Source organism: Peromyscus californicus, unplaced genomic scaffold, assembly GCF_007827085.1.
Source record: "Peromyscus californicus insignis strain IS unplaced genomic scaffold, ASM782708v3 Scaffold_49__1_contigs__length_296433, whole genome shotgun sequence".
Taxonomy (NCBI): Eukaryota; Metazoa; Chordata; class Mammalia; order Rodentia; family Cricetidae; genus Peromyscus; species Peromyscus californicus.
In genome coordinates, this window is record NW_026294561.1 from 117,661 (window position 1) to 143,861 (window position 26,201).

Genomic DNA, 26,201 nt, shown 5'->3' on the forward strand with positions numbered 1-26,201 from the left:
TTAACAGGCACCATTTGATGAAAGTGCTGTCTTTTTTTCCTTTTCATATTTCTTGTTTTCGTTATCAGAAAGCAGGTGTCCACATGTTTATGGATTTATGTCTGGGTCTTAAAAACTTGATTCCATTTTTCAACTTGTCTTTCTTACTGACAATGCCATGCTGTTCTTTTATTGTTCAAGATTGTTTTAGCTATTCCGTTCTTTTGGTTATTCATATGAATCTGCAAACTGTCCTTTCAAGGTGTTCAAACAAATGTGTTTGAATTTTGATGGAGATCGTGCTGAATCTTTACATTGCTGTTGGTAGGGTGGCCTTTTTACTGTGTTAATCCTACTGATCCATGAGCATGGGGGATCTATCCATCTCCCGATATCCTCTTCAATTTCTTTCTTAAAATACTTTGAAGTTTTGATCACACATGTATTTCACTTGCTTTGTTAGAGTTACTTGAACATGTTTTATAATATTTGAGGTTATTGTGAATGGTGTTTCCCTTATTTCTTTCTCAGTCAGTTTGTCACTTTTTAGAGGAGGGATACTGATTTTTTTTGAGTTTTCCTTGTATCTAGACACTTTGCTGAAAGTGTTAATCAGCTGGAGTCCCCTTGTTGGAATTTTATTGTCACTTAAGTATATTATCATATCATCTACAAATAATAATACTTTGACTTTTTCCTTTCCAAATTATATCTCTTTTATGTCCTTCAGTTGTTTTTTTGGTCTATCTAGAACTTCAAGTACTATATTGAGTAGTTACAGAGAGTTCACAGCATTATCTTGTTCCATATTTTAGTGCAATTACTTTGAATTTCTCTCCATTTAATTTGTTGTTAGCTATAGGCTTGCTGTAAATTTCCTTTATTACACTTATGTATTTACCTTGTATCCCTTATCTCTCCAAGACTTTTATGATGTATGATTTTGTTAAAGACTTTTTCAGTGTCTAATGGGATGATATAGTTTTTTTTCCAGTATATTTTTATGGTGGATTACATTTACTGATTTTTATATATTGCGTCATCACTGCCTCTCTACGATGAAGCCTACTCAATCAGTTTGGATGATCTTTTTTTTTTTTAACTTTAACATTTTATTTTGTGTAAAAAAAGGGCAAATTTAGTGAATTATTTTCATCTTGTACACAAAGTTATAATTTTAATGCTTTTCACATCCATGCTAAAAATTTGCGTTTGGTAAAAATGAAAGGAACATAAATTTCTCTGAAGGAATTTTTCACGCCATTATATACATTTCATGAGAAAGCTTCAAACACTTCCTCAATGATCACAAATTACCAGAAAATAAAAGATTAAATTTGTCCAGATATTGATCTATATATCAAACGCACACAGAAATGATGTAAAAACCTTATGTATTTTACTTTGGCCTCTGTCCTTGAAAGGTTTGCCCAGGGACAGATGCATTTTTATTTATTTATTTTAATTTTTTTGTATAAATGACTGTGGCTTTATTTAAAATATGAAAATCAAAGGAAGATACCCAGTTTAATCACAGTATTTTTAAAATCCCTCCCCAATATTAAAGGATCATTACCAAATATATAGCACCATAATACAAATATTGATGGGCGAGGGTATTCACATCACACAAAATTAATAATAATAAAAACAAACACTGAAAACCCGTGTTAGTATCCGCAGAATAAGAAGTTGATAACAGCTTTAGCTTTCCTCATACACAGCAAGGAAAAGGTTAAAAAGTTTAAACTACTAAATGTTCCCAGGCTCCTAACAGGAAAACAAAAACAAACCCAAGGTCAGCAGTACATTTTGAACCGTGAGAGCACGGGGCTACTGAGTTGTACGACGACAGGAATTATGGCTACAATGGAAGCCTCCTCTGGTTAACTTTCTGTGTTAGCAGCAGGAGTGAGGGTCTTAACAAAGTAGAGGGCTTCAGGTTATGTTCAGACTAACAAGTCCTTACCAACCCTTCACTGTTGGTGGACATAATGAACACTTTATGAATGTTTAGGTGGGGAATTCTAAACACGCCAAGCCTGGTTTTGGTGTAGAATTGGAAGCTTTAAGACCTGGCTACAGCCGGGCGGTGGTGGCGCACGCCTTTAATCCCAGCACTCGGGAGGCAGAGCCAGGCGGATCTCTGTGAGTTCGAGGCCAGCCTGGGCTACCAAGTGAGTTCCAGGAAAAGGCGCAAAGCTACACAGAGAAACCCTGTCTCGAAAAAAAAAACCAAAAAAAAAAAAAAAAAAAAAAAGACCTGGCTACATATGAGCACTTCACAGAACTAATTACCAGGACTGGCTGGCATGAAATCACATCCTTCCTGGCTTACAGTTCCTTCTCTGGAGAGCTCCTACACCTAAGGTTGAGGAGAGCACCCCAGACAACAGTCTTCTTGTGTTGGTACCATGGAAGCACAGTCCTGGGCTAATCCGCTGAGCCTGAGAATAAAGACTGCTATAACCTTTGCTTTGGACCTCTTCTAGGCTTTAAGCTCCTGGGAAGATCCTTCAAAGATTTGGGAAGTGTGAGGATGTCACATTTACAGTAGGTCCCCCTCAGCAATGTTGTTTAAGATAAATATCCAGTAATTTTACAATTGAATTCACATATATTTGACACGAGAATCAACTTGCATTGATGTGATCAGCATTTAGCCCCCAGAGTCAGTATTAAGAAATGGTGACATGCGATTCCATATATTTTTACACTATAAAGTAACACATTTACTTCCAGTAGCTACTACAAAACCTTATGATATTAACCCCTCTTGCATAGAATGAGGTAAACCTGTGCGTATTACCAATGCTATTATTCCCAAAAGTAGAGCAATATTTTAGAAAATAAATTGCTGGTTTTTAACGTTCTATGCATTTAAAAGTCAAACAAAAATCTTACCTAAAATGTCTCCTGGGGTTTTCCATTAGCGTTTTTTAAAGCATTCCATAGGCTGAAGAGCTGCAGAGGTTAATCATTTTGATTAATTTCTCACTAGCCCTGCCTATTTTCCAGAGGAGATGGGCAGTATTACCACTCTGAAGAGGCCAGGCTCAGACCCAGAAGCACTTCTAGAACAGATGCAATGAATTCCTGAGAGTTTAGTTTATGAACCTCACTGGTAAATTCTAGAGCTCTCATTCAGTCACAACTCGGTAGAAGGGGAGAAAATGCAGAGAGCAAACCTTTCACCAATTTACCCTTTTATCCTATTTTTTAAAGGAAGCCATATGAATTTTAAAATGGGGAATGTTTACAATGGTCCAAATCAGTTATTGTTAAAATAAATGCTGACTACAATTAAAGACAATTTATAGTATGTGTCTGTGTATATGGAATTTTAAGTTTTTTTTTTCTTCCTTCCTCAAATCAGTTTCTAACTAATCCAAGACAGTTAAAAGTAGAGCTGGAATGATTCTGAAATCTAAGCTTATTCTGGTTAACAATTTTTTCATCTGATTCTCTTGGTAATACAGAACATCTGTTTTCAGGTGTGGTTACATTAAGTTGCTCTCTCTCTCAGATAGAGGGAAATGGCAGAGGTTTGATAAGAATATCCCTTTTATGGGATGTTCTCTGGCAAGGAAAACAGAATAAACTTAGGAAAATATTCATTTTCCCCAACCCCTTATGTAGACTGAAATCCTGTGTATCTTGTTAACCATTCCAGTTTAACACTTTAGTGTCAGAAAATTTAAATCATTTTTACTCGAAGGAGAGCATATAAAAGTATCCAGAGTTCTCCTAGTTTCATATACAACTCCAAATAAATTTTAGCAGAATGAAAAAATTTCTGTACAAACATTTAAATGGGCTGCAATAAAATGTCAGCGAGCACAATTAATGACCCCTTCCGTGATCTACATGGTGATGAGCCCTCTGTGAGGGGTTCAGTTGCATATTTCTGCAGCAAAGGAAGCTGGAGATGTGACTGGCCTAACTCTAAAATCCAAAAATCTCCCAACAGGTACCAAGAAGGTTCATTTGTAATGACAGTTCATTTGCATTTACAACTATATCCTTCTTAATCATTTCCTTCAATCCTGTTACCTAAGCTTTAATCTTACCAAAAAAGTTAGAATTTCAGTTCTTGTTAACAATGCACATAAATCCAAACTTGGAAAATATTACAAAATTCTTTCAAAAGCTTCAAATACAACACAAAAATCGTCCATCTTTATAAATTGAAAAATTCCCCCCCCCCCACCAAAATAGTTTCCCCCCCACCTGAAAAATCTGGAACTGAACTTTCTGTGTTTAGCAAAATGTCCCAGTAGAATAGCCCGCTGTACAGCTGGGTGACTACAAACCTGTCCTGTAAAACAGTCCCTCCCACCCCTAGTTTCTGAGCCACCTCAAGGCTCTTGTTTGATGTAGAAGGTGGCAGAGCCACTGCTTTCTTGGTCAGATGCTCCTTGGAGGAAGCTATAATCCTCTCCATCTAGCAGCTCCTCCTTCAGCTGTGACGTGGTCACTGTATGAGACAGAAAGGCACGGGATGTTACCAAGTCTTCTGGAGTGCCTTGATTGTTCATCTTCATGTTCTATCAATTTTACAGCTAAGATGACGCCATTTCTTCAATACTTTTCTTATGTCCTTTGTATTGCTGGGACTTAGCCTTTTTCTTCTGTTTAGAAGAAGCTGACTGGCTTTCTCTTGACGACTGTGATGCTGGAGGCTGTAGTTGATATCCAGTTAATTGACACCACCCTACAGGATAGAGGTCAGGGGACTCACAGTCTACCCACTGATCATACTCTTCTTCCCATCCATCAAAATGCATCCTCAAGAGGCGATGAATAATTCGAGTAACTGTGGCTACACATATTAAACGTGGCTCCATGAGATCTACAGCTTCTAATTTCATTCCTACACGAAATCCGTGATTTGGAACATTCTTATTAAATAGTTTTACTGGTGCTGCGATGGAGCCCGTTTCCCTGAGGTAGTCAAATCATTTAAAAGGAAGTTTTGTGTAACCTCTGGGTGGAGTCAGTTCTATCATGTTAATTTCACAGAAACCCACAGGGAAAATAGGAGAGGTTGCATGATAACAGAACCAGTCAGATCCATCTGCAGCTTCTGAGCCATCGATCCCAATCATCAGGAACCCATCAGCCAGCACCTTCCTAATGGTTGCAACACATATTGTAGAAAGATTTAATGGGTCTATAGCCTCCAATTTCATTCCTTCTTTGAACCATTCTCCACTCTGGTCTACTTCTTTTACCTTAGCAAATAAGTGTGGTGGTGTATCAAAATGTCCATCCTGTTTCTTTGTAATATCAGATCTTTTGAATCGATGGCCTATGCTTCGAGACCACCCGATATGGTGGATTAAGGGGCTGTGCATGTGGCACCAGAAGTCATCTGTTCTGTCTTCACTCTCTTCATACACTAACCTTAATCTTCCTCCAATTACACTTTCCACCACTGCTACTCTTGTTCCACATAAATGCCTCTTGTCAACTACTTCTACTCTCATGCAAGGTTTGAAAGGATACTGCATACTCTCTGAAACCTTTTGTGAGAAATCAGGAGGAAGCGTTTTGGCACCAGTAAGTCTTTTTACTAGAAAAGCTTTCCAGTTTGTGTATTTGTGTTGAACAGTTCTAGGAGGAACTAGAGGTTTTCCACTGGCTGCACACCAACCAACTGGATGAATATCAGAACCACATATATTGCACCAGAAGTCCAGAGAAGAATCATTTTCAAATCCTTCATATCTCAAAAGGGCATTGTAACCTGCTAATTTTATAATTCCAGTAATCCAGAAGACTTTGGTAGGTAGACTGCAGTCTGTATTGGGAACTTCTATTCTTACATTTTCTGAGATATCACCCCAGCAGGTCCCCATAGGTGCATGTTTGAAACAGGTGACTGGAGCTGCTATGAAGCTATTGCTGTTGATGTAGTTACCCCAGCTGAAGCCTTCCACGGAGACTGCTGCTTTTGTCTTTGCTTGATTTTGCAAGGTAGCTTGATATTGAGCATAGGCAGCTAATTTAGCAACTAAAGGTTGTTTCTGAAGGACTTTTGCTTTCTTTGTTGGAGGCTTACCCTGAAGTCTGGCCAGAATGCTTGCCTTCTTAGAGTTTGACGAGTAACTTCGTGAACAGGAAACACTGCAGAAACGTTTTGTTTTAGAGTAAAAAGCGTCTCGTACACCGACCATCCCACACATCTCACAGGTAGCCATGCCAGATTTACCATCTGGGTATGTGTAGACTTGTCCATTATTTTTGATAATTGGGAGACTGGAAGGTAAAGGAGCAACTTCTTCTTCACTCTCCTCAGAGCTGGAGCTGCTGCTTGTGTCCTCACTGCAGCTATCATAGCTGTCAAACATCCCGAACGAGTCTTCTTTTTCTCTTGGATTGTGAAGAATGTTCTGTCCTCCTCTCTCCCCTCCAGCGTGGCACCCTCCGCAGGCTCCGTACTCCAAGGACCATACCAAAACCAGGAGACGATGAGGTAATGGGGGCTCGCGGCAAGGCGTGGGGCCCAGAGTCAGCAGGAGGAGAAGTTTCTTTCAGCCACTTTCATTTGTACTCTGGCCTCCTTGAGTCCCTTCCAATATGTTGCCTCTGAGAAGTTGGGCTGGGGAAATTTTCCACTCCAGTCACGCCACCCGGAAGATTGGCCTTCCCAGAGGAACTCCCACACGGGGAGGGGCTGCCGAGCTGAGTGGGAGTGACGTAGCGCGTGAGTGCCGGTCACGTGGCCCAAGGCGGCGCAGGCTCCTTCCGGCTCCCCAGGGCTGGGCTGCTGCGCGGAGCTAGACGCCCCGGCACATGCGCAGTGGCGCTCCACATGAACGCCTGCGTTTCTCCTCCAACCTGAGGATGCCGCCGGGACGCCGGAGCCGGACGAAACCAGAGCGGAGAGCCGGCGCGATGCCGGGGAGGGAAGCCAGACCCGGGAGCGGCGGCACGCCCCGAAAGGCCGCCCGTTCATCCCAACGGACACCGCAGGCCGGGCAGAGGGCGGCCCCTAGCGCGGTCACGGCGGTGGCGGACGAGGAGGAGGAGAGCAGGCTTCGGCAGCGGAACCGCCTGACGCTCGAGGACGACAAGCCGGTCGCCGAGCGGTGCCTGGAGCAGCTGGTCTTCGGCGACGTCGAGGACGACGAGGACGCGCTGCTGCGGCGGCTGCGGAGCTCACGGGTGAGGGAGGCCTGCTCGCGCCGAGCGGGCACACGCACCCGCCGCGCGCCGGCGGGAGCGGGAGGCCCAGTTTGGATGATCTTTTGGATGTATTCTTGGAAATAGTTTGCAAATCTTTTATTGGGTATTGTTTCTCTATGTTCATGATTGCAATTGCTCTTTAATTCACTTTATATTTACCACAACACTGGAAGTCTGTGCTTAATTAGTTTAATGATCTCAAGGATATCAAGCAGTGAGGCTATCACTCATTGAATAACTGAAATTGGAACCCCAGAGTCTGTTTACCTCCAGATTGTAGCAATCTCCAGATTTTTAAGGGCCAGTTTTGTTTTTGATTTTGTAAATTAGAATATTCTCTCTGTGTCTCTTAGTTTGAATGAGGATTTGTATGTCTTGTTGATTTTCTCATAGAACCAAATCTGTGCTTCATTGGCTCCTTGTATTTTTCTTTGTTTCTACTTTGTTGATTTTTTTTTTGCTCAATTTGATAGTTTCTTCCTGTCTACTTCTCTTAGGTATGCTTACTTATTTTTTTTTAGAGTTTTCATATGTTCTATTAAGGTGCTAATATGAGATCTCTTCAGCCTTTTGACTTTTTTATATAGGCTCTTAGTGCTATGAAGTTTCCTCATATCAGCACTTTTGTTGTGTTCCCTGAGTTTGCATACGTTATGTATTATTTCCTTGAATTCTAGAAAGTCTTTAATTTCCTTCTTTATTTTTGTCTTGACATATTTTCTTCAGTGGAGATTGGTTCATTTTCCATGAATTTGGAAGCTTTCTGTTTTTTGTTTGCTTGGTTTTAATATGTAGCTGTAATCCATAGTGGTCTGATAGGATGCAGGTAGTTGTTTCAATCTTCTTGTATATGTTGAGACTTGAATTGTGTCCAAGTGTGTGATCAACTTTGGAGAGAATTCCATGTTGTGCTGAGAATAAGGTGTATTCTTTTTCTTTGGATAGAATATTCTCTAGTATCTATTAGATTCATATGGTTTATAAAATCCATGAGATCCAATATTTCTCTTGTTTTCATCTGGATGACATGTCCATTGGTGAGAGTGGTGTATTGAAGTCTACCACTATCAAACACTGTGCAAGAATCAATGTGTCATTTGATCTGCATAAGTGTTTCTTTTACAAAAGTGGGTGACTTTGTGTTTGGGGCATAGATTTTAACAATTGAAATGTCATATTTGTGGAATTATCCTTTGATGAATATGGAATATTTTTCCCCAACTCTTTTGATTAATTTTTGGTTGACATCTATTTTGGTAGATACTAAAATGGCTACACAAGCCTGCTTCTTAGTTCCAATAGATTGAAATTTTTTATCCAGCCTTCACCTTTCACAAATATCTATCCTTGATGTTGAAGTGTGTTTCTTGTATGCAGTGGAAGGATGGATTTTTTTTGTTTTGCAATACAATTCAGTTCTACATATCAGCCATGGATTCCCTTGTTCTCCCCCTTCCCGTCCCCCTCACCTTCCCCCAGCCCCCCCCATTCCCATCTCCTCCAGGGCAAAGCCTTCCCCACAGACTGAGGTCAACCTGGTAGACTCAGTCCAGGTAGGTCCAGTCCCCTCCTCCCAGGCCGAGCCAAGTGATCCTGCATAGGCCCCAGGTTTCAAATGGCCAACTCATGCAATGAGCACAGGACCCGGTCCCACTGCCTGGATGCCTCCCAAACAGATCAAGTCAATCAACTGTCTCACTCATTCAGAGGGCCTGATCCAGTGGGGACCCCTCAGCCATTGGTTCATAGTTCATGTGTTTCCATTCATTTGGTTATTTGTCCCTGTGCTTTATCTAACCTTGGTCTCAAAAATTCTCGCTCATATAAACCCTCCTCATTCTCGCTAATTGTACTCCCAGAGATCCACCCAGAGCCTAGTCATGGATCTCTGCATCCAGATCCCTCAGTAGTTGGATGAGGTTTCTAGCACGAAAATTAGGGTGTTTGGCCATCCCATCACCAGAGTAGGTCAGTTCGAATGTCTCTCGACCATTGCCAGCAGTCTGTTGTGGGGGTATCTTTGTGGATTTCTGTGGGCCTCTCTAGCACTTTGCTTCTTCCTATTCTCATGTGGTCTTCATTTACCATGGTCTCCTATTCCTTGTTCTCCCTCTCTGTTGTTGATCCAGCTGGGATCTCCCACTCCCCCAAACTCTCTTTCCCTTGACCCTTGCCCTTCACTACCCCCACTCATGTCTAGGCTGTTCATGTAGATCTCATTCCATTTCTCTGTCATTGGGCGATCCCCTTGTCTATCTTGGGGTCCTGTTTTCCAGGTAGCCTCCCTGGTGATGTGAGTAGCAGTCCAGTCATCCTTGTTCCACTTCTAGTATCCTCCTATGAGTGAGTACATACCATGTTTGTCTTTCTGAGTCTGGGTTACCTCACTCAGGATGATTTTTTCTAGATCCATCCATTTGTCTGCAAACCTCATGATGTCATTGTTTTTCTCTGCTGAGTAATATTCCATTGTGTATATGTACCACATTTTGTTTATCCATTCTTCATTTGAAGGGCATCTAGGTTGTTTCCAGGTTCTGGCTATTACAAACAGTGCTGATATGAACATAGCTGAACAAGTGCTCTTGTGGTGTGGTTGAGCATACCTTGGGTATATGCCCAAGAGTGGTATAGCTGGATCTTGGGGGAGATGGATTCCCAATTTTCTAAGAAAGCGCCATATTGATTTCCAAAGTGGGTTGTACAAGCTTGCTTTCCCACCAGCAGTGGTGGAGAGTTCCCCTAGCTCCACATCCTCTCCAGCATAAGGTGTCGTCAGTGTTTTTGATCTTAGCCATTCTGACAGGCATAAGGTGGTATCTCAGAGATGTTTTGATTTGTATTTCCCTCATGATTAGGGATGTTGAGCAATTCCTTAAATGTCTTTCAGCCATTTGAGTTTCCTCTGTTGAGAATTCTCTGTTTAGCTCTATAGCCCATTTCTTAATTAGACTGTTGGGCATTTTGATGTCTAATTTCTTGAGTTCCTTATATATTCTGGATATCAGTCCTCTGTCAGATGTGTGGTGGTTGGTGAAGATCTTTTCCCATTCTGTAGGCTGTCGCTTTGCCTTGTTGACCATATCCTTTGCTCTACAAAAGCTTCTCAGTTTCAAGAGGTCCCATTGATTGATTGTTTCTCTCAGTGTCTGTGCCATTGGTGTTCTATTTAGGAAGTGTTCTCCTATGCCAATGCGTTCAAGACTACTTCCTCCTTTCTCTTCTAGCAGGTTCAGAGTAGCTGGATTTATGTTGAGATCCTTGATCCACTTGGACTTAAGTTTTGTGCACGGTGATAGATATGGATCTATTTGCAGCCTTCTACATGTTGATATCCAGTTACTCCAGCACCATTTGTTGAAGATGCTTTTTTTTCCATTGTGCACTTTTGGCTTCTTTGTCAAAAATTATGTGTTCATAGGTGTGCGGATTCATGTCAGGGTCTTCAGTTGGATTCCATTGGTCCACATGTCGGTGTTTATGCCAGTACCAAGCTGTTTTTATTACTGTAGCTCTATAGTAAAGCTTGAAGTGAGGGATCGTGATGCCTCCAGAGAATGTGTTATTGTACAGAATCCTTTGGCTATCCTGGGTTTTTTGTTTTTCCATATGAAGTTGAGTATTATTCTTTCCAGGTCTGTGAAGAATTGTGTTGGTATTTTGATGGGGATTGCATTGAATCTGTAGATTGCTTTTGGTAAGATTGCCATTTTTACTATGTTAGTCCTGCCTATCCATGAGCATGGGAGATCTTTCCATTTTCTGACATCTTCTTCAATTTCTTTGTTCAGGGACTTAAAGTTCTTGTCATATAGGTCCTTCACTTGCTTGGTTAGTGTTACCCCGAGGTATTTTATGTCATTAGTGGCTATAGTAAAGGGTGATGTATCTCTGATTTCCTTCTCTGCTTCTTTGTCCATTGTATATAGGAGGGCTACTGATTTTTTTGAGTTGATCTTGTATCCTGCTATGTTGCTGAAGGTGTTTATAAGCTGTATCAGTTCCTTGGTGGAATCTTTGGGGTCGCTCAAGTATACTATCATGTCATCTGCAAATAGGGAAAGCTTGACTTCTTCCTTTCCAATTTGTATCCCCTTAATCTCCTTATGTTGTCTTATTGCTCTGACTAGAACTTCAAGTACTATATTGAATAAGTATGGGGAGAGCGGACAGCCTTGCCTCGTTCCTGATTTTAGTGGAATTGCTTTGAGTTTCTCTCCATTTAATTTGATGTTGGCTGCTGGCTTGCTGTAAATTGCCTTTATTATGTTTAGGTATGTTCCCTGTATTCCTGATCGCTCCAATACCTTTATCATGATGGTGTGTTGGATTTTGTCAAATGCCTTTTCTGTGTCTAGTGAGATGATCATGGGGTTTTATCTTTGAGTTTGTTTATATGGTGTATTACATTGACGGACTTTCATATGTTGACCCACCCTTGCATCCCTGGAATGAAGCCTACTTGATCATGGTGGATAATTATTTTGATGTGTTCTTGGAGTCTGTTTGCCAGTATTTTATTGAGTATTTATGCATCAATGTTCGTGAGGGATATCGGTCTGTAGTTCTCTTTCTTTGTTGCATCCTTGTTTGGTTTAGGAATCAGGGTAATTGTAGCCTCATAGAAGGAGTTTGGTAATCTTCCTTCTGTTTCTATTGTGTGGAACAATTTAGAGAGCATTGGTATTAACTCTTCTTTGAAGATCTGGTAGAATTCTGCGCTGAAACCATCTGGTCCTGGGCTTTTTTTGGTTGGGAGACTTTTAATGACTGTTTCTATTTCGTTAGGGGTTATTGGAATATTTAAATAGTTTATCTGGTCTTGATTTAACTTAGGTATGTGGTACCTATCCAGAAAGTTATCCATTTCTTTTAGGTTTTTCAGTTTTGTGGAATAGAGGTTTTTGAAGTATGACCTGATGATTTTCTGGATTTCCTCAATGTCTGTTGTTATGTCCCCCTTTTCATTTCTGATTTTGTTGATTTGGATGCTCTCTCTCTGTCTTTTGGTTAGTTTGGATAAGGGCTTGTCTATCTTGTTGATTTTCTCAAAGAACCAACTCTTTGTTTCATTAATTTTTTGATTGTTCTCTTTGTTTCTATTTTATTGATTTCAGCTCTCACTTTGATAATTTCCTGGCGTCTATTTTTCCTGGGAGATTTTGCTTCTTCTTGTTCTAGAGCTTTCAGGTATGCTGTTAAGTCACTAGTGTGAGATTTCTCCAACTTATTTATGTGGGCATTTAGTGCTATGAATTTTCTTCTTAGCATTACTTTCATAGAGTCCCTTAGATTTGGGTATGTGGTGTCTTCATTTTCGTTGATCTCTAGGAAGTCTTTAATTTCTTCCTTTATTTCTTCCTTAACCCATTGGTGATTCAGTTGAGTATTATTCAGTTTCCATGAGATTGTAGGTTTTCTGTAGCTTTTGTTGTTGTTGAAATCCAACTTTAGACCATGGTGGTCTGATAGAACACAGGAGGTTATTCCAATTGTTTTGTGTCTGTTGAGATTTGTTTTGTGGCCAAGTATGTGGTTGATTTTAGAGAAAGTTCCATGGGGTGCTGAGAAGGAAGTATATTCTTTTTTGTTAGGATGGAATGTTCTGTAGATATCGATTAAGTCCATTTGAGTCATGACATCAGTTAAGTCCTTTATTTCTCTGTTAAGTTTCGATTTGGGATCTCTGTCCAGTGGTGAAAGTGGGGTGTTGAGGTCTCCCACTGTTAATGTGTGGGCTTTTATATGTGATTTATACTTTAGTAATGTTTCTTTTACATGTGGGTGCCCTTGTGTTTAGGGCATAAATGTTCAGAATTGGGACTTCATCTTGGTGGATCTTTCCTGTGATGAGTATGTAATGCCCTTCTTGATCTCTTTTGATTGATTTTAGTTTGAAGTCTATTTTGCTGGATATCAGGAACGCTACACCTGCTTGTTTCTTAAGACCGTTTGATTGGAAAGTCTTTTCCCAGCCTTTTATTTTTAAGTAGTGTCTGTCTTTGAATTTGAGATGTGTTTCTTGTATGCAGTAGAAAGATGGGTCCTTCTTTTGAATCCATTCTGTAAGCCTATGTGGTTTTATAGGTGAATTAAGTCCATTGATATTGAGGGATATTAATGACCAGTGATTGTTCATTCCTGTTATTTTTTGGTGGTAATGTGTGTACTTCTCTTCGTTGGAGTTTACTGCTGTTGCATTATCTATTACCTGTGTTTTCGAGGGTGTATCTGACTTCCTTAGGTTTGAATTTTCCTTCTAGTTCTTTCTGTAGGGCTGGGTTTGTGGATAAGTATTGTTTAAATCTGGCTTTGTCTTGGAATGTCTTGTTCACTCCATCTATGATGATTGAAAATTTTGCTGGGTATATTAGTCTATGCTGGCATCCATGGTCTCTTAGTGTCTATATTACATCTGTCCAGGTCCTCTTGGCTTTCAAAGTCTCCATTGAGAAATCAGGTGTTATTCTGATGGGTTTGCCTTTATAAGTCACTTGGCCTTTTTCCTTTGCTGCTCTTAATATTCTTTTTTTATAATGTACATTTAGTTGTTTAATTATTATGTGGCGAGGGCACTTTTTTTAGGGGTCTAGTCTGTTTGGTGTTCTGTAGGCTTCTTGTATCTTCATAGGCATGCCCTTCTTTAAGTTGGGAAAGTTTTCTTCTATGATCTTGTTGAATATATTTTCTGTGCCCTTGAGTTGGTATTCTTCTCCTTCTTCCACCCCTATTATTCGTAGGTTTGGTCTTTTCATGGTGTCCCAAATTTCTTGGACATTTTGGTTCATGACTTTGTTGGCTTTAGTGTTTTCTTTGACTGATGAATCTATTTCTTCTACTGTATCTTCAACGCCAGAGATCCTCTCTTCCATCTCTTGCATTCTGTTGGTTATACTTGCATCTGAAGTTCCCAATCGTTTACTCAGGTTTTCTATTTCCAGCATTCCCTCCGTTTGTGTCTTCTTCATTTTTTCTATTTTCCTTTTCAGGTCTTGGACTGTTTCCTTCACTTGTTTCATTGCTTTTTCTTCATTTTCTTTCAGTACTTTATTGTTTTCTTCCAGGACTTTATTGTCTTCTAATTTGTTTGCCCTTTCCTCTAGTTGTTTACAGTGTTCTTCCCATTTTTTTGTCTTTTCCTCTATACAAGCCTCTATCTTCTTCATGATGTCATTCATAAGGCTGTTTTCTTCTGCTTCTTCCCATTTTTGATGTTCAGGTCTGGGTGTTGTTGGAGGGCTAGGTTCTGGTGATGCTTTATTGCTCTTTATTTTGTTGTATGTATTTCTGCCTTGACGTCTGCCCATCTCCTTTTGGTTCGTTCTTGGTCTTATCAGTGCCCTTGGTTCAGACAGAGCTGACAGATTCAGGAAGCCTCTCTCTCTCTTATCCAGATGGGAGCTCTCTTTTCCAAGTGGGAACTCCGGGGCAGGATGGGTGCTCTTGTCCAGATGGGAAGTCTGGGGCAGGATGGGAACTGGGGTCTGACCTCTAAGTCTCAGGAAGGGGCTGGTGTCTCGGGCGGATGAGCGTGGAGTTTGCAGGGTCTTTCGGGGGTATTGGAGAAGGGGATCCTTCCTGGTGGGGCCAGAAGGGAACCTGCCTGGTGGCCAGAACCTGGGGCCAAGTTGGGCAGGTCTTCCCCTGAGTGGCTGGTGCCCAGGGATGGGGTCCAGGCCAAGCCAGGGCACTCACCTTAGGTACTCTTTATTAAGTAATAGTGCCAGGTGCAAGGTTAATGTCCAAAGCTTTGGCCATGGACTGATTGGAATCACCTCCCACTTTGTGTACAATAAAAGTTTTATGGTCCACTTCTTTTGGATAATAAAGTGTCCTAAGAAAACACTGCTTCTCAGCTACTCCCTGCTTGTTGGTCCCAAGATATGGGCAGAGAGAATCCCACTTGGGTTGCCAGGCAACAACATTGATCTCACAGTCTGTCACAATAGCCCCATGGCAAATCAACCCCACCCAAACATGACCTCACTTTATATCCTCATTTTTCTACTCCTGAAAACACAAGTCTCTCTGTGAGTTGTAAGTATTTTTCCTTCTACCTTTAATATGGCATTATTGGGAAGCATTATTGAAGGCATCATTTTTTATCCTGGTAGATTGTTGAACATTAAGACATGGTCCATATAATCTACTCATATCAGGAAAATGGAAACAACCCCACTCTTGTGCCCATCATTTACTCAGGCCCTTGTTACTTTACCCCTTTTAAATGTTATTTTTTTCTGCCTGAGGCTGTATGTCTATTATGAATAAATTAAGTTTTAAAAAATCACTGATAATTCCAATAATTTGTCATATGAGGTTACTGGTGATTAAAAGAGAAACCTTTAGGGTAAGTTTTACTATTACACCAGTCATTCAAATATGATCAATAGTTTGGGTAACTTATAATGTCATTGTGCCACAAATAAAAAATTCAGTAAGGCAGCTTAAATTATCTAATAGCCTTCGGTTTTGCCTATCATAGCCTACAATCATGTCATTTTTCCCTTGGGTGAAATTGAGTAGTGATACCTTGAAAACTCTATTTATTAAAAAATTGTTGTATTGAATAATATAAAAGAAAACTTACATTCAGAATGTATTCATCTTTGGTGCATTTAAGGTAGCTACCTTAAATGTCTTTAGCTAAAGACAAAGATTGCAATGAATCCTATGAATGTATCCTTTAAAAACGGACAAAAATAATGAGGTAGAAGTCTTTAAAACCATTAGAAAGTCTTTAAAACCATTAGAAAAAGTCATACTGCAGAGAAACCCTAAAAATATAATCAGTGTTGTACAGTTTTGCTCTTTATACTTGAATAAATTTTTATTTCTGTGCAGTTAATCTCTTAAAGCCATTGCATATTATAATAGTCTTTGAGTACCTGCAAAAAAGTACTGAGGGCTTATTATTATAAAATATTTGGTAAGATCCTTATCCAAAATAATTGCATTCAGTTACACAAGGGTGTTCTTTCTGTAAAAAACAATTTGACAATGTCAGCAATTTGTTCATGCATTATGATGTCCATTTTTACAATGTTTGCCCTTGTAAAATCATGGATTAATTGAATTTAGTAGTTTATAAAGCCCTGTGTGTAGGATAAAAGGTCAGTCAAAGAAACACACCTGGAAATAAAAACCAGAGCCATTGAAAAATTCAGTTTTACACTGAAACCAGAGCCAACGAAATACATTCTACCTCTGACCATCTGAGCACAATGCCATCCAATCCATGACAGAAAAACCAACCAATCCCTGAGCACAAAACCAACCAATCACTGCACATGAAAGCTTCCCAATCTCTGAGCTTGAGCCTGAAATCCAACAATGCCTATCCTCAAAATCTTTTCCCTGGAAATCTCCAGCACTATCAACTCCATATAAGCCCTGTGTCTGTTCAGATGTCAGCTGCCCTTTTTCACACTGACACAGGCAGCCACTATTCTGGATTCCTCTCCCATATATAAATCTCTTGAATTAGATTTGGGTGAAGATCTTCTTTTGCCAGAGCAGAGCAGAATCTCTGCTGGGAAACTCCCTAGTGGATTCGAACAGAGAAGCAATGGACATCACTCCTCGGAAACTCTCTAGTGGAGTGGAACAGAGAAGTAATGGACACCTCTGCTGGAAAATTTTCTTCAGGGAGTGGAGCAGAGCAGCAAAGGACATCTCTGCTGGAAATCTCTCTTAGCTGTGTGCAGCACAGCTAAGCTGTAATGGCTCTTTTTTGGAGAGGAGCAGGTTTGCCACATCCTTCAGGTAAACCATCCCACACTGGGACAAACGTTCAGGACTAGCCTGACCTCCTAACAGCCAGTATTCCTATCTCCTCACAGCTTTAGGTATCTAGCTTCCTTTCACTGCTTTTCTTTTTTTGAGAGCTGTAGGTATCCTGGAAACCTTTCCTGCACAGCTTCAGGTAGAGCCTGACACCCCAACAGCCAGGATATCTTTCCCCTCTCAATTGTGTATATCCAGGATACCTTCCACTCCCAACTATAGGTGTAGCCTAACTTTTGATACTCAGGGAACTTTTCCTTTCAGAGCTAAACACTTGCACTATGAATTTATATAACAGTGTAGTATTTTTAGATTTTATACTCCTTAATTATATGAAATAACTAATTCAGGTGTTAAATGTGATGGATTTTTATTAGTTCCTTTTCTGTTCTTGTTATATAATGTCTATGTTCACTAATAATGAGTTTTATTTGGCTCCAGAGGGATACAGTATCACCATATTAGTGGCATGGCTTCAAATATCAGACATGGCAGCTAAATTGAGAGCTCACATCCTTAGCCTGCAAAATGAAGCATAGAGTGGAAATTGAAAATGATGTGTGGATGTAATTTATCAAATCCTACCCACAGTGACATATTTCCTCAGCAGAACAGCATTTCCTAAACCTTCACAAATGATACTGCCAACTGAAAAGGATTTCTCTGACTTCAAGCACACATGCTTGCTTTCTGTTACATGAACCAATTCACAATGAAGAAAATCTCTGTAAACCTTTAAATGTCTCAATACCTGTGTTATAGCAATGCATACTTACAAATGAAAAAGTTTCATCAGTGAAAAATTGTTTTTTTAAAGAGTTGTTTTAATTTTAATTATGTGATGTCAGTACACTTTTTTGGTGAGGTATCTGAATTTGCATGGTATTTTCTGAAAATGTTAGACTAGGATCTTCTTGTAGAAAGAACTAAAGGAAGTTGTCAAAATCAAGTCTTATTCCTGGGAATGAGCTTTCCTTAACTGCCCAACCATGTGTCTTGCCATGAAAATATTTTAAAGCCTTTTTATATCATGTTAAAATCAGGAAATAGGGACAAACACATACAAGAGTAAAATTTTATTCATGTACACAATTTGGTACAGATTTTAGATATCACAGTTGTCTTCAGCTTAAAGAAAAACATCTTACTTCATTTTCTTTCATCATAGTCTTGAAGGAAGTAAAATAGTTACTATGTTTAGTCAAGACTGATGGGGAGATCAATGCATTTTCTTTTCTATTTTGAAACATTTGAGGTAGATACCAAAGTGTGCTAAAAGTGTGGCAAATTCATTTAGTTAAATTAACTTTTGTGGTCTTTATATTCCTTCTGTGGCTTTTGCTCATCTTCCATTGTGTTTTTACTTAGTGATAGGTATTTTTCTGCTGTAATACATAAAATGGGAAGCCCATCATCTTACTAGTCTATTGTTTATTTAAACATCAGGCAGTGTATGATCATACTTTCTGAGTAAGAGTGTCTGTGAAAGGGTGGTGGGTTGTGGTGTTTGGTTTTCATTTCATGTTTTCACAATTTCCCTTGAGATTATGTTGTTTATGTAAAGCCTGGCATGGATTTCAGTAATGATTCAAGGATGCATTTGAACTCATGGTCCTCATGTTTCTACCTGCAGAGTACAATTCCAAGAGTAGATATTCTACTCCCAGTGTGTGCTGTTTTGACAACACAACAATGTTAATTTTAAAATGCTTAATAGAAAAGAATATAAGAAGCATTAAATACTTTATGTGTATATTCAAAGCCATATTTTCATGTATTTAGTAGAAATGTAGTAAAGTAGGATACTCGGCAATCAGTTGTTTATCTTATATCATCAGGGCAGAGCTGTTGTAAGCAGCACGAATGTCCAGGGTATCTCACGCTCCAGGTGTTTTTAATAGATATTATTGGGTGGTTGGCCTAGAGTATACATTTTTGTACATGTCAAACTTATGCTGTTTTTCTGAGTTTTATCCCCAGCTTGAATTTTTAAATTTGGCAGAGGATATCATTCTCTTTCCCAGGATGGCAATATTCATGACAGTATTAGTGCCTGGGTCTTCTGAGTCTTTAAATTACATGTGTGTGACATTCCTTTTGCTCATTGTATTTGTTTTGATTTTTGTAATAATTATGATTCTTTTGCCTGTATACATGGATATGCACCACACATATGTGTTGCCCTAGCAGTAGTCAAAAGTGAGTCTTAGAATCCATGAGCTTGAAATAATGAACAGTTGTGTGATTTCCCCATTTAAGTCCTGGCAATTGAACCCATCTATATGAAGGAACAGCAAAAGTTCTTAACTTCTGAGTCATCTGTCCTGCCCTGTTTTGATTATTTATAATCAACGGTGATATTGCTAATGTTATCGTCTGTCCATTTGTAACTGTTTCAATAAACAGTTCTTTTTAGTAAGATTTTTTAAACTACAGTTTAAACTAGAGCAATTCAGATTTCTGGAAGATGAATACAGAACTGGAGTGAATGCCTAACTCTTTGTAGCAACTTCATTAAAAAATGTCTCTGAGTTTATCCTATCTTTTTTGTACATTCGATTGATGTTTGCAGTGCAGACAGGTTCTTAATATTTACTTGTTGCTGTCCTGGAACTGATTGCATAGACTAGACTAATACACATATACCTGCCTCTGGTTTCTGAGTTCTGGGATTAAAGGCATGAGTCAATACACTAAGCTTACTCATCTTTTTTGTGGTTAGTTATTATCCATACAGTTTCTCTGATGTGTACACAGTACTGCTGATGTGTTTGCTTGTCTCTCTATGCCTGTTAATAGGCATTTTTCTTGCAAGGTGATATCCCATTCAAAGCATTCAGAAACAATAGAAGCAAACCTCCTATTCTGTTTCATTCTAAAATAAATTGATGATTATATTGTAATATCTGGGTTGTAGAATAAGTGTGGGAAGCACCAGAATTATATGACTATATTGTCAAAGAAGCATGCATTTACAATGTTGTCAGTATCATGCTTTTGTTTTATACATATGCATGGCATACTTATGTATGGCATATTTTAGGATGCCGTGACCTATGATGATGTGCATGTCAACTTCACTCAGGAGGAGTGGGCATTGCTGGATCCTTCCCAGAAGAATCTCTATAAAGATGTGATGCTGGAGACATATATGAACCTCATTGCTATAGGTAAATTTTCCTTCACATTTTAAAGTAAGGCAACAACTGTTACTCGGTTATTGATGCTCTTTGGTAATTCTGATTGAGAATGAGGAAGAATGAGGTGACTAAATCAGGCATGGTTCTAAGGATCACTGAAGATAGTAACTTAAAATTTGCACAAATTTCTGTAATATTTCATACATTTTCTCATCCTATATTTTAGGATACAATTGGGAAGATCTTGAAGTTGAAGAACATTGTCAAAGTTCTGAACGACATGAAAGGTAATTTTCATGTGAAAGCTGATACAAATGTGCCCCCAGAAATATTTTAATGTCTCTTTAATTTTTAAAGAAATGCAGCAGTGTAAATAATCACAGCTTAAACTACATTCATAATGTTCACAATCCATATACCTGATAGGCAGGTAAGTGAATTGTGTTGGCAGGTCATTCTTTTTAGAAGAAAGACAAGCAATCGATACCTTAACAGAAATCAGCATTTGAATTATAGATCTATCAGAGCTGTGTTGTAGAATTGCCAATTCATTTAGATTCATATCACTCATACTACCAAAGGTATACACATTGAATATATGATAAGTCTATGTCCAAAACATTCTAATTAGCAAGTAGTCCATAGTAAAGCTAGTTTTACTCTCTAGTTGTTCTGACTCTGCTAAGTTTAATGAAATGGGTTGTTAGATTCAAGAGTTAAAGGAGGATTGTAGTGGAGAATCCTTAAAACCCATAGGACATGTCCATGAGGAACAAAATGTCAAACTGTGTGGAGGCATTGTAGAAACCTTGTATTTGCTATTCTTCATTTACTAGGAATATCATATGTGACTCTGGATACAAGCCATATGAACATAGGGATATGGAAAGAAGAAATGTATCCTTGTCCATCTCAAAACAATTATAAGTTGTGTAGTGGTGCCATGTTGAGTAGACTTGCTAAATGTGATTCAAGTTTACATGTAATTGGTTTCCCAGCTTAAAAAAGAATACATCAGTAAACAAACTGAAGAGAAGCCCTATGAGTAGTGGGAAGATGAAATACTTCTGTCTTCCCTGGTTCACTTTGCAAATATAGTAGGATTCACAGAATAGGAAAATATATTGATGAAATAAGTAGGGTGCAAGTCTGAATTCTTCCAGTTCTTTTTATATATATGATAAAATCTCCTTGAGAAAAAATATGCCATAAATGTGAGTCCTGTAATAAAGGTTCTTACCATAACAGGCATCTCCAAATGTGGAAAATTATCCTTATTGAAGAGCAACAACATGAGTCTAAGCAAAGTGATAAAAACTTAAGATTTGATTCCTTTTTACATGTACAACAAACTGAAAAATTAATTCTTAGAGAAATAAAGATGTAACAGTGTAATAATTGTGGTAAAGCTTTACATTTTTAAATTATCCTTGTAGGCATGAAAGAAGTCAAAAGGGAGAGAAACAATATGAATGCAATCAATGTGCTAAAGCCTTTGCACAACATGGTAATCTTAAAAGGCATCAGAAAACACATATTGGAGAGAAGCCCTATGAATGTAATCAGTGTGGTAAAACCTGTGTAATTCACAATAATCCTGAAATGCATAGAAAAACACGTACTGGAGAGAAACCCTATGAATGTAACCAGTGTGGTAAAGCCTTTGCACAATACAGTCATCTTCAAAGACACACAAGAACACATACTGGAGAGAAACCCTATGAATGTAATCAGTGTGGTAAAGCCTTTGCTCAAAACAGTGTTCTTCAAATGCATAAAAGAACTCACACTGGAGAGAAACCCTATAAATGTAATCAGTGTGGTAAAGCCTTTGCTCGCCACAATGTTCTTCAATTGCATAAAAGAACACATAGCGGAGAGAAACCATATGAATGTGATCAATGTACTAAAGCCTTTAGACATCATAGTAGTCTTCAAAGGCATACAAGAACACATACTGGAGAGAAACCATATGAATGTGATCAATGTACTAAAGCCTTTGCACAACATGGTAATCTTAAAAGGCATACAAGAACACATACTGGAGAGAAACCATATGAATGTGATCAATGTACTAAAGCCTTTGGACATCATAGTAATCTTCAAAGGCATACAAGAACACATACTGGAGAGAAACCCTATGAATGTAATCAGTGTGGTAAAGCCTTTGTACTTCACAATAATCTTGAAATGCATAGAAGAACACATACTGGAGAGAAACCCTATGAATGTAATCAGTGTGGTAAAGCCTTTGTACAATACAGTCATCTTCAAAGGCACACAAGAACACATACTGGAGAGAAACCCTATGAATGTAATCAGTGTGGTAAAGCGTTTGCTCAAAACAGTGTTCTTCAAATGCATAAAAGAACTCACACTGGAGAGAAACCCTATAAATGTAATCAGTGTGGTAAAGCCTTTGCTCGCGACAGGGTTCTTAAATTGCATAAAAGAATACATAGCGGAGAGAAACCATATGAATGTGATCAATGTACTAAAGCCTTTAGATATCATAGTAGTCTTCAAAGGTATACAAGAACACATACTGGAGAGAAACCATATGAATGTGATCAATGTACTAAAGCCTTTGGACATCATAGTAATCTTCAAAGGCATACAAGAACACATACTGGAGAGAAACCATATGAATGTGGTCAATGTACTAAAGCCTTTGGACATCATAGTAATCTTCAAAGGCATACAAGAACACATACTGGAGAGAAACCCTATGAATGTAATCAGTGTGGTAAAGCCTTTGTACTTCACAGTAATCTTGAAATGCATAGAAAAACACATACTGGCTCTCTTTCTCTCGGGCCCGTGGTGCCGGCAAATGGGCAAGTGTCATGGTCTCCGTACTGCCAGGAATCTCCGCAGCCACCGACGGGACCAGAAGTAGCATGATTAACAATACAAGAAAGCCCACTTGGGTATAGCCCTGAAGGCCAATCCGTTTGGAGGTGCCTTTCATGCCAACGGAATTGTGCTGGAAAAAGTAGGGGTTGAAGCCAAACAGACAAATTCTGCCATCAGGAAGTGTGTCAGGGTTCAGCTCATCAAGAACGGCAAGAAGATCACAGCTTTCGTGCCCAACGATGGCTGCTTGAACTTCATTGAGGAAAACGATGAAGTTCTGGTTGCTGGATTTGGTCAAAAAGGTCATGTTGTAGGTAATATTCCTGGAGTCCGCTTCAAGGTTGTTAAAGTAGCCAATGTGTCCCTTTTGGCCCTGTACAAAGGCAAGAAGGAAAGACCAAGATCCTAAATTTTGACATTGGAAATGCAATAATAAATTTTCATATTCTGAAAGAAAAAAGAAAAACACATACTGGAGAGAAACCATATGAATGTAATCAGTGGGTAAAGCCTTTGTACATTACAATCATCTTCAAAGGCACTCAAGAACACATAATGGAGAGAAGCCATATGAATGTAATCAGTGTGGTAAAGCCTTTGTACATTACAATCATCTTCAAAGGCACTCAAGAACACATAATGGAGAGAAACCATATGAATGTAATCAATGTACTAAAGCCTTTAGACATCATAGTAGTCTTCAAAGGCATACAAGAACACATACTGGAGAGAAACCATATGAATGTGATCAATGTACTAAAGCCTTTGGACATCATAGTAATCTTCAAAGGCATACAAGAACACATACTGGAGAGAAACTGTATGAATGTAATCAGTGTGGTAAAGCCTTTGCACAAAGCATTACTGTTCAATTGCATAAAAGAACACATACTGGAGAGAAACCCTATGAATGTAATCAGTGTGGTAAAGCCTTTGCACAAAGCATTACTGTTCAATTGCATAAAAGAACACATACTGGAGAGAAACTCTATGAATATAATCAGTGTGGTAAAGCCTTTGTACAACATGGTCAACTTCAAATGCATAGAAGAAAACATACTGGAGAGAAACCCTATTAATGTAATCAGTGTGGTAAAGCCTTTGTACAGCATGGTCATTTTCAAATGTATAGAATAACACGTACTGGAGAGAAACCCTACGAATGTAATCAGTGTTGTAAAGCCTTTGCATAACACAGTATTCTTCCATTGCGTAGAAGAACACATACTGGAGAGAAACCCTAGAAAAGTATTACTTTTAGTGTGTAATTGGTATATAAAAGCCTGTGAATATAACTTTACATCTTGAGCATCTATAAAAAAAACTCATACCAAAGAAATGTGACTATAAAGGATTTGATAAGATCCTTAGCAAACACACTTATATTCAGTTACACGTGATTATTATGGAGAGAAATATCTCACAGGTGTCAAAATTCTCTTCAAGAATTGTGATGTCCCTCTGTATTTGGTTTATTCCTGCAAATTCACATGATCAAAAGGTCTATGGATTTAAACAATATGGTAACTCTTAGATTTCATACTTCAATTTCATTAGATAATGAATCCAGGTGTAAAACTTCAAGAATGTGTACTAATTCATTTCTGTTGCTTTGATGACATCATGTTAATGTGAACCTATGAAAGTATTGAATTGGCCCTTGTTTCCAAAGCAATACAAGATCAGTATGAAAGTGGCATGGAAACAAGTGTCAGACATAGCAGCTAAAATAGGAAACTAAAAATTCACATTCTTAATCTGCAACACAAAGCTTAAAGTATAAATGGGAAATGTTATACTCTCAGGCCTACCTCCAGCAGGACAGCATCTCCTTAATTTTCTCAAATAATACCACAGACTGAGAATCATTGATTTTTCTGAAGTCAAGCCTACATGCTTGCTTTCAGTTAAATGAATCAATACATGATTGGGAGTAACTCTGTAAGCATTCAGATGCCTCAATATCTTTATGACTAGAATTACAACAGAAAAACATTGTTAAGTAAAAATTATTTTGAAGAGTTCTTTTAATTTTACTTATGTGATGTCTGTCTGTACTTGTACATGTGCATTCTGCTTCTCCAGAAGGTTAGACCCCTGGAACTTCTTGAAGTGGGAATTACAGTAAGTTGTCAAAACCCTGGGAATGAGCTTGTATTAAGAGATTGGCCGTGTCTCTAGCCCTGTAAATATTTTAGAGCTTTCATTTATGTACTATTGATATCAGGAAATAAGGAAAATCTCATACAAGAGAAAACGTGTATTCATGTAAATATTTGGTAAAAATTTTAGAAATCACAGTTGTCTTCATTTTCAAGAAAAAAAAAACTAGGAACATCCTGTTTTCATTTCCTTGAATTAAGTAAATTATTCAACATGTTCACTAAAGACTGATGTGAAGATCTCATTATGGCTTCTATTTTGCAACTTTTGAGGTATATATTAAAGTGGCTATAGGTAATGTAAATTTACTTAGCGAAGTTTATTTTGTTGTCCTTATATTCTTTCTGTGGCTTTTTTTCATGTTCTATTGTGCTCTCACTTAGTGAGAGGAATTTACCTGCTGCAATGTATAGAATAATGTCCATCATCTAAGTGGTCTGTTTGTATTTAAATATCAGGGACTATGTGACCATAATTTTCAAGTAAGGTTGTCTGTAAAAGGGTGGTGGGTTTTTCATATTTTTCATAAATTACCTTAAAATGTTGTTTGTTATCCAGCCTGGCTGGAACATCAGTAATTAGTCAAGGATATGTTTGAACTCATAATCCTCATGTTTTGGTCTGCTAAGTACAATTCTAAGTACAGATGATTCACGCCCAACATTTTATGTTTTGTCAAATCATTTTAACAATGTTAATGTTAACATACTTAATAGAGAATATAAAATAAATTAAATACCTCATATGTGTATGCTAAGAAACATTGTATTTTCTTGTTATAAAGGTTTTTTTTGCATTTTCTCAGGTATTGATAATTTTTTTTCTATTTAGTGCACTTTCTTCTTTAGCTCACACTTTCCTCACACAATGTAATTGAGAATTGCTTTGATATTTTAATCCTGACTGTGCTGTTGAGGGTTGTGAAGATAGTTCTGCCATTTCTTCTAGTCTGGGTCTTAACTGGTCAGTGAGAAAGAAAAATAGACCAATGAATGAGTGTCTTCCAAACTCTGACATTTCTGGAAACTTACAATTGAAGAGGGACCTGTGCAAGAGTTGAGTTTGTTGACCAACTTTGAAGCTGGT

General features: G+C 38.5%; 1 protein-coding gene and 1 pseudogene across 1 annotated transcript; one reads left to right on the plus strand and one right to left on the minus strand.

Annotated features, from left to right (window-relative positions):
• Nucleotides 1-3,672: 3,672 nt before the first annotated feature.
• On the minus strand, nt 3,673-6,577 carry LOC128123719 (MBT domain-containing protein 1-like). The gene is given in 2 exon segments (XM_052759986.1): nt 3,673-4,456; nt 4,568-6,577. Coding segments are annotated over 2 exon segments (1,884 nt in total). The 5' UTR covers nt 6,333-6,577; the 3' UTR covers nt 3,673-4,337.
• A 16,352-nt stretch (nt 6,578-22,929) lies between these two features.
• LOC128123720 (40S ribosomal protein S23-like) lies at nt 22,930-23,361 on the plus strand (annotated as a pseudogene).
• Nucleotides 23,362-26,201: the final 2,840 nt, after the last annotated feature.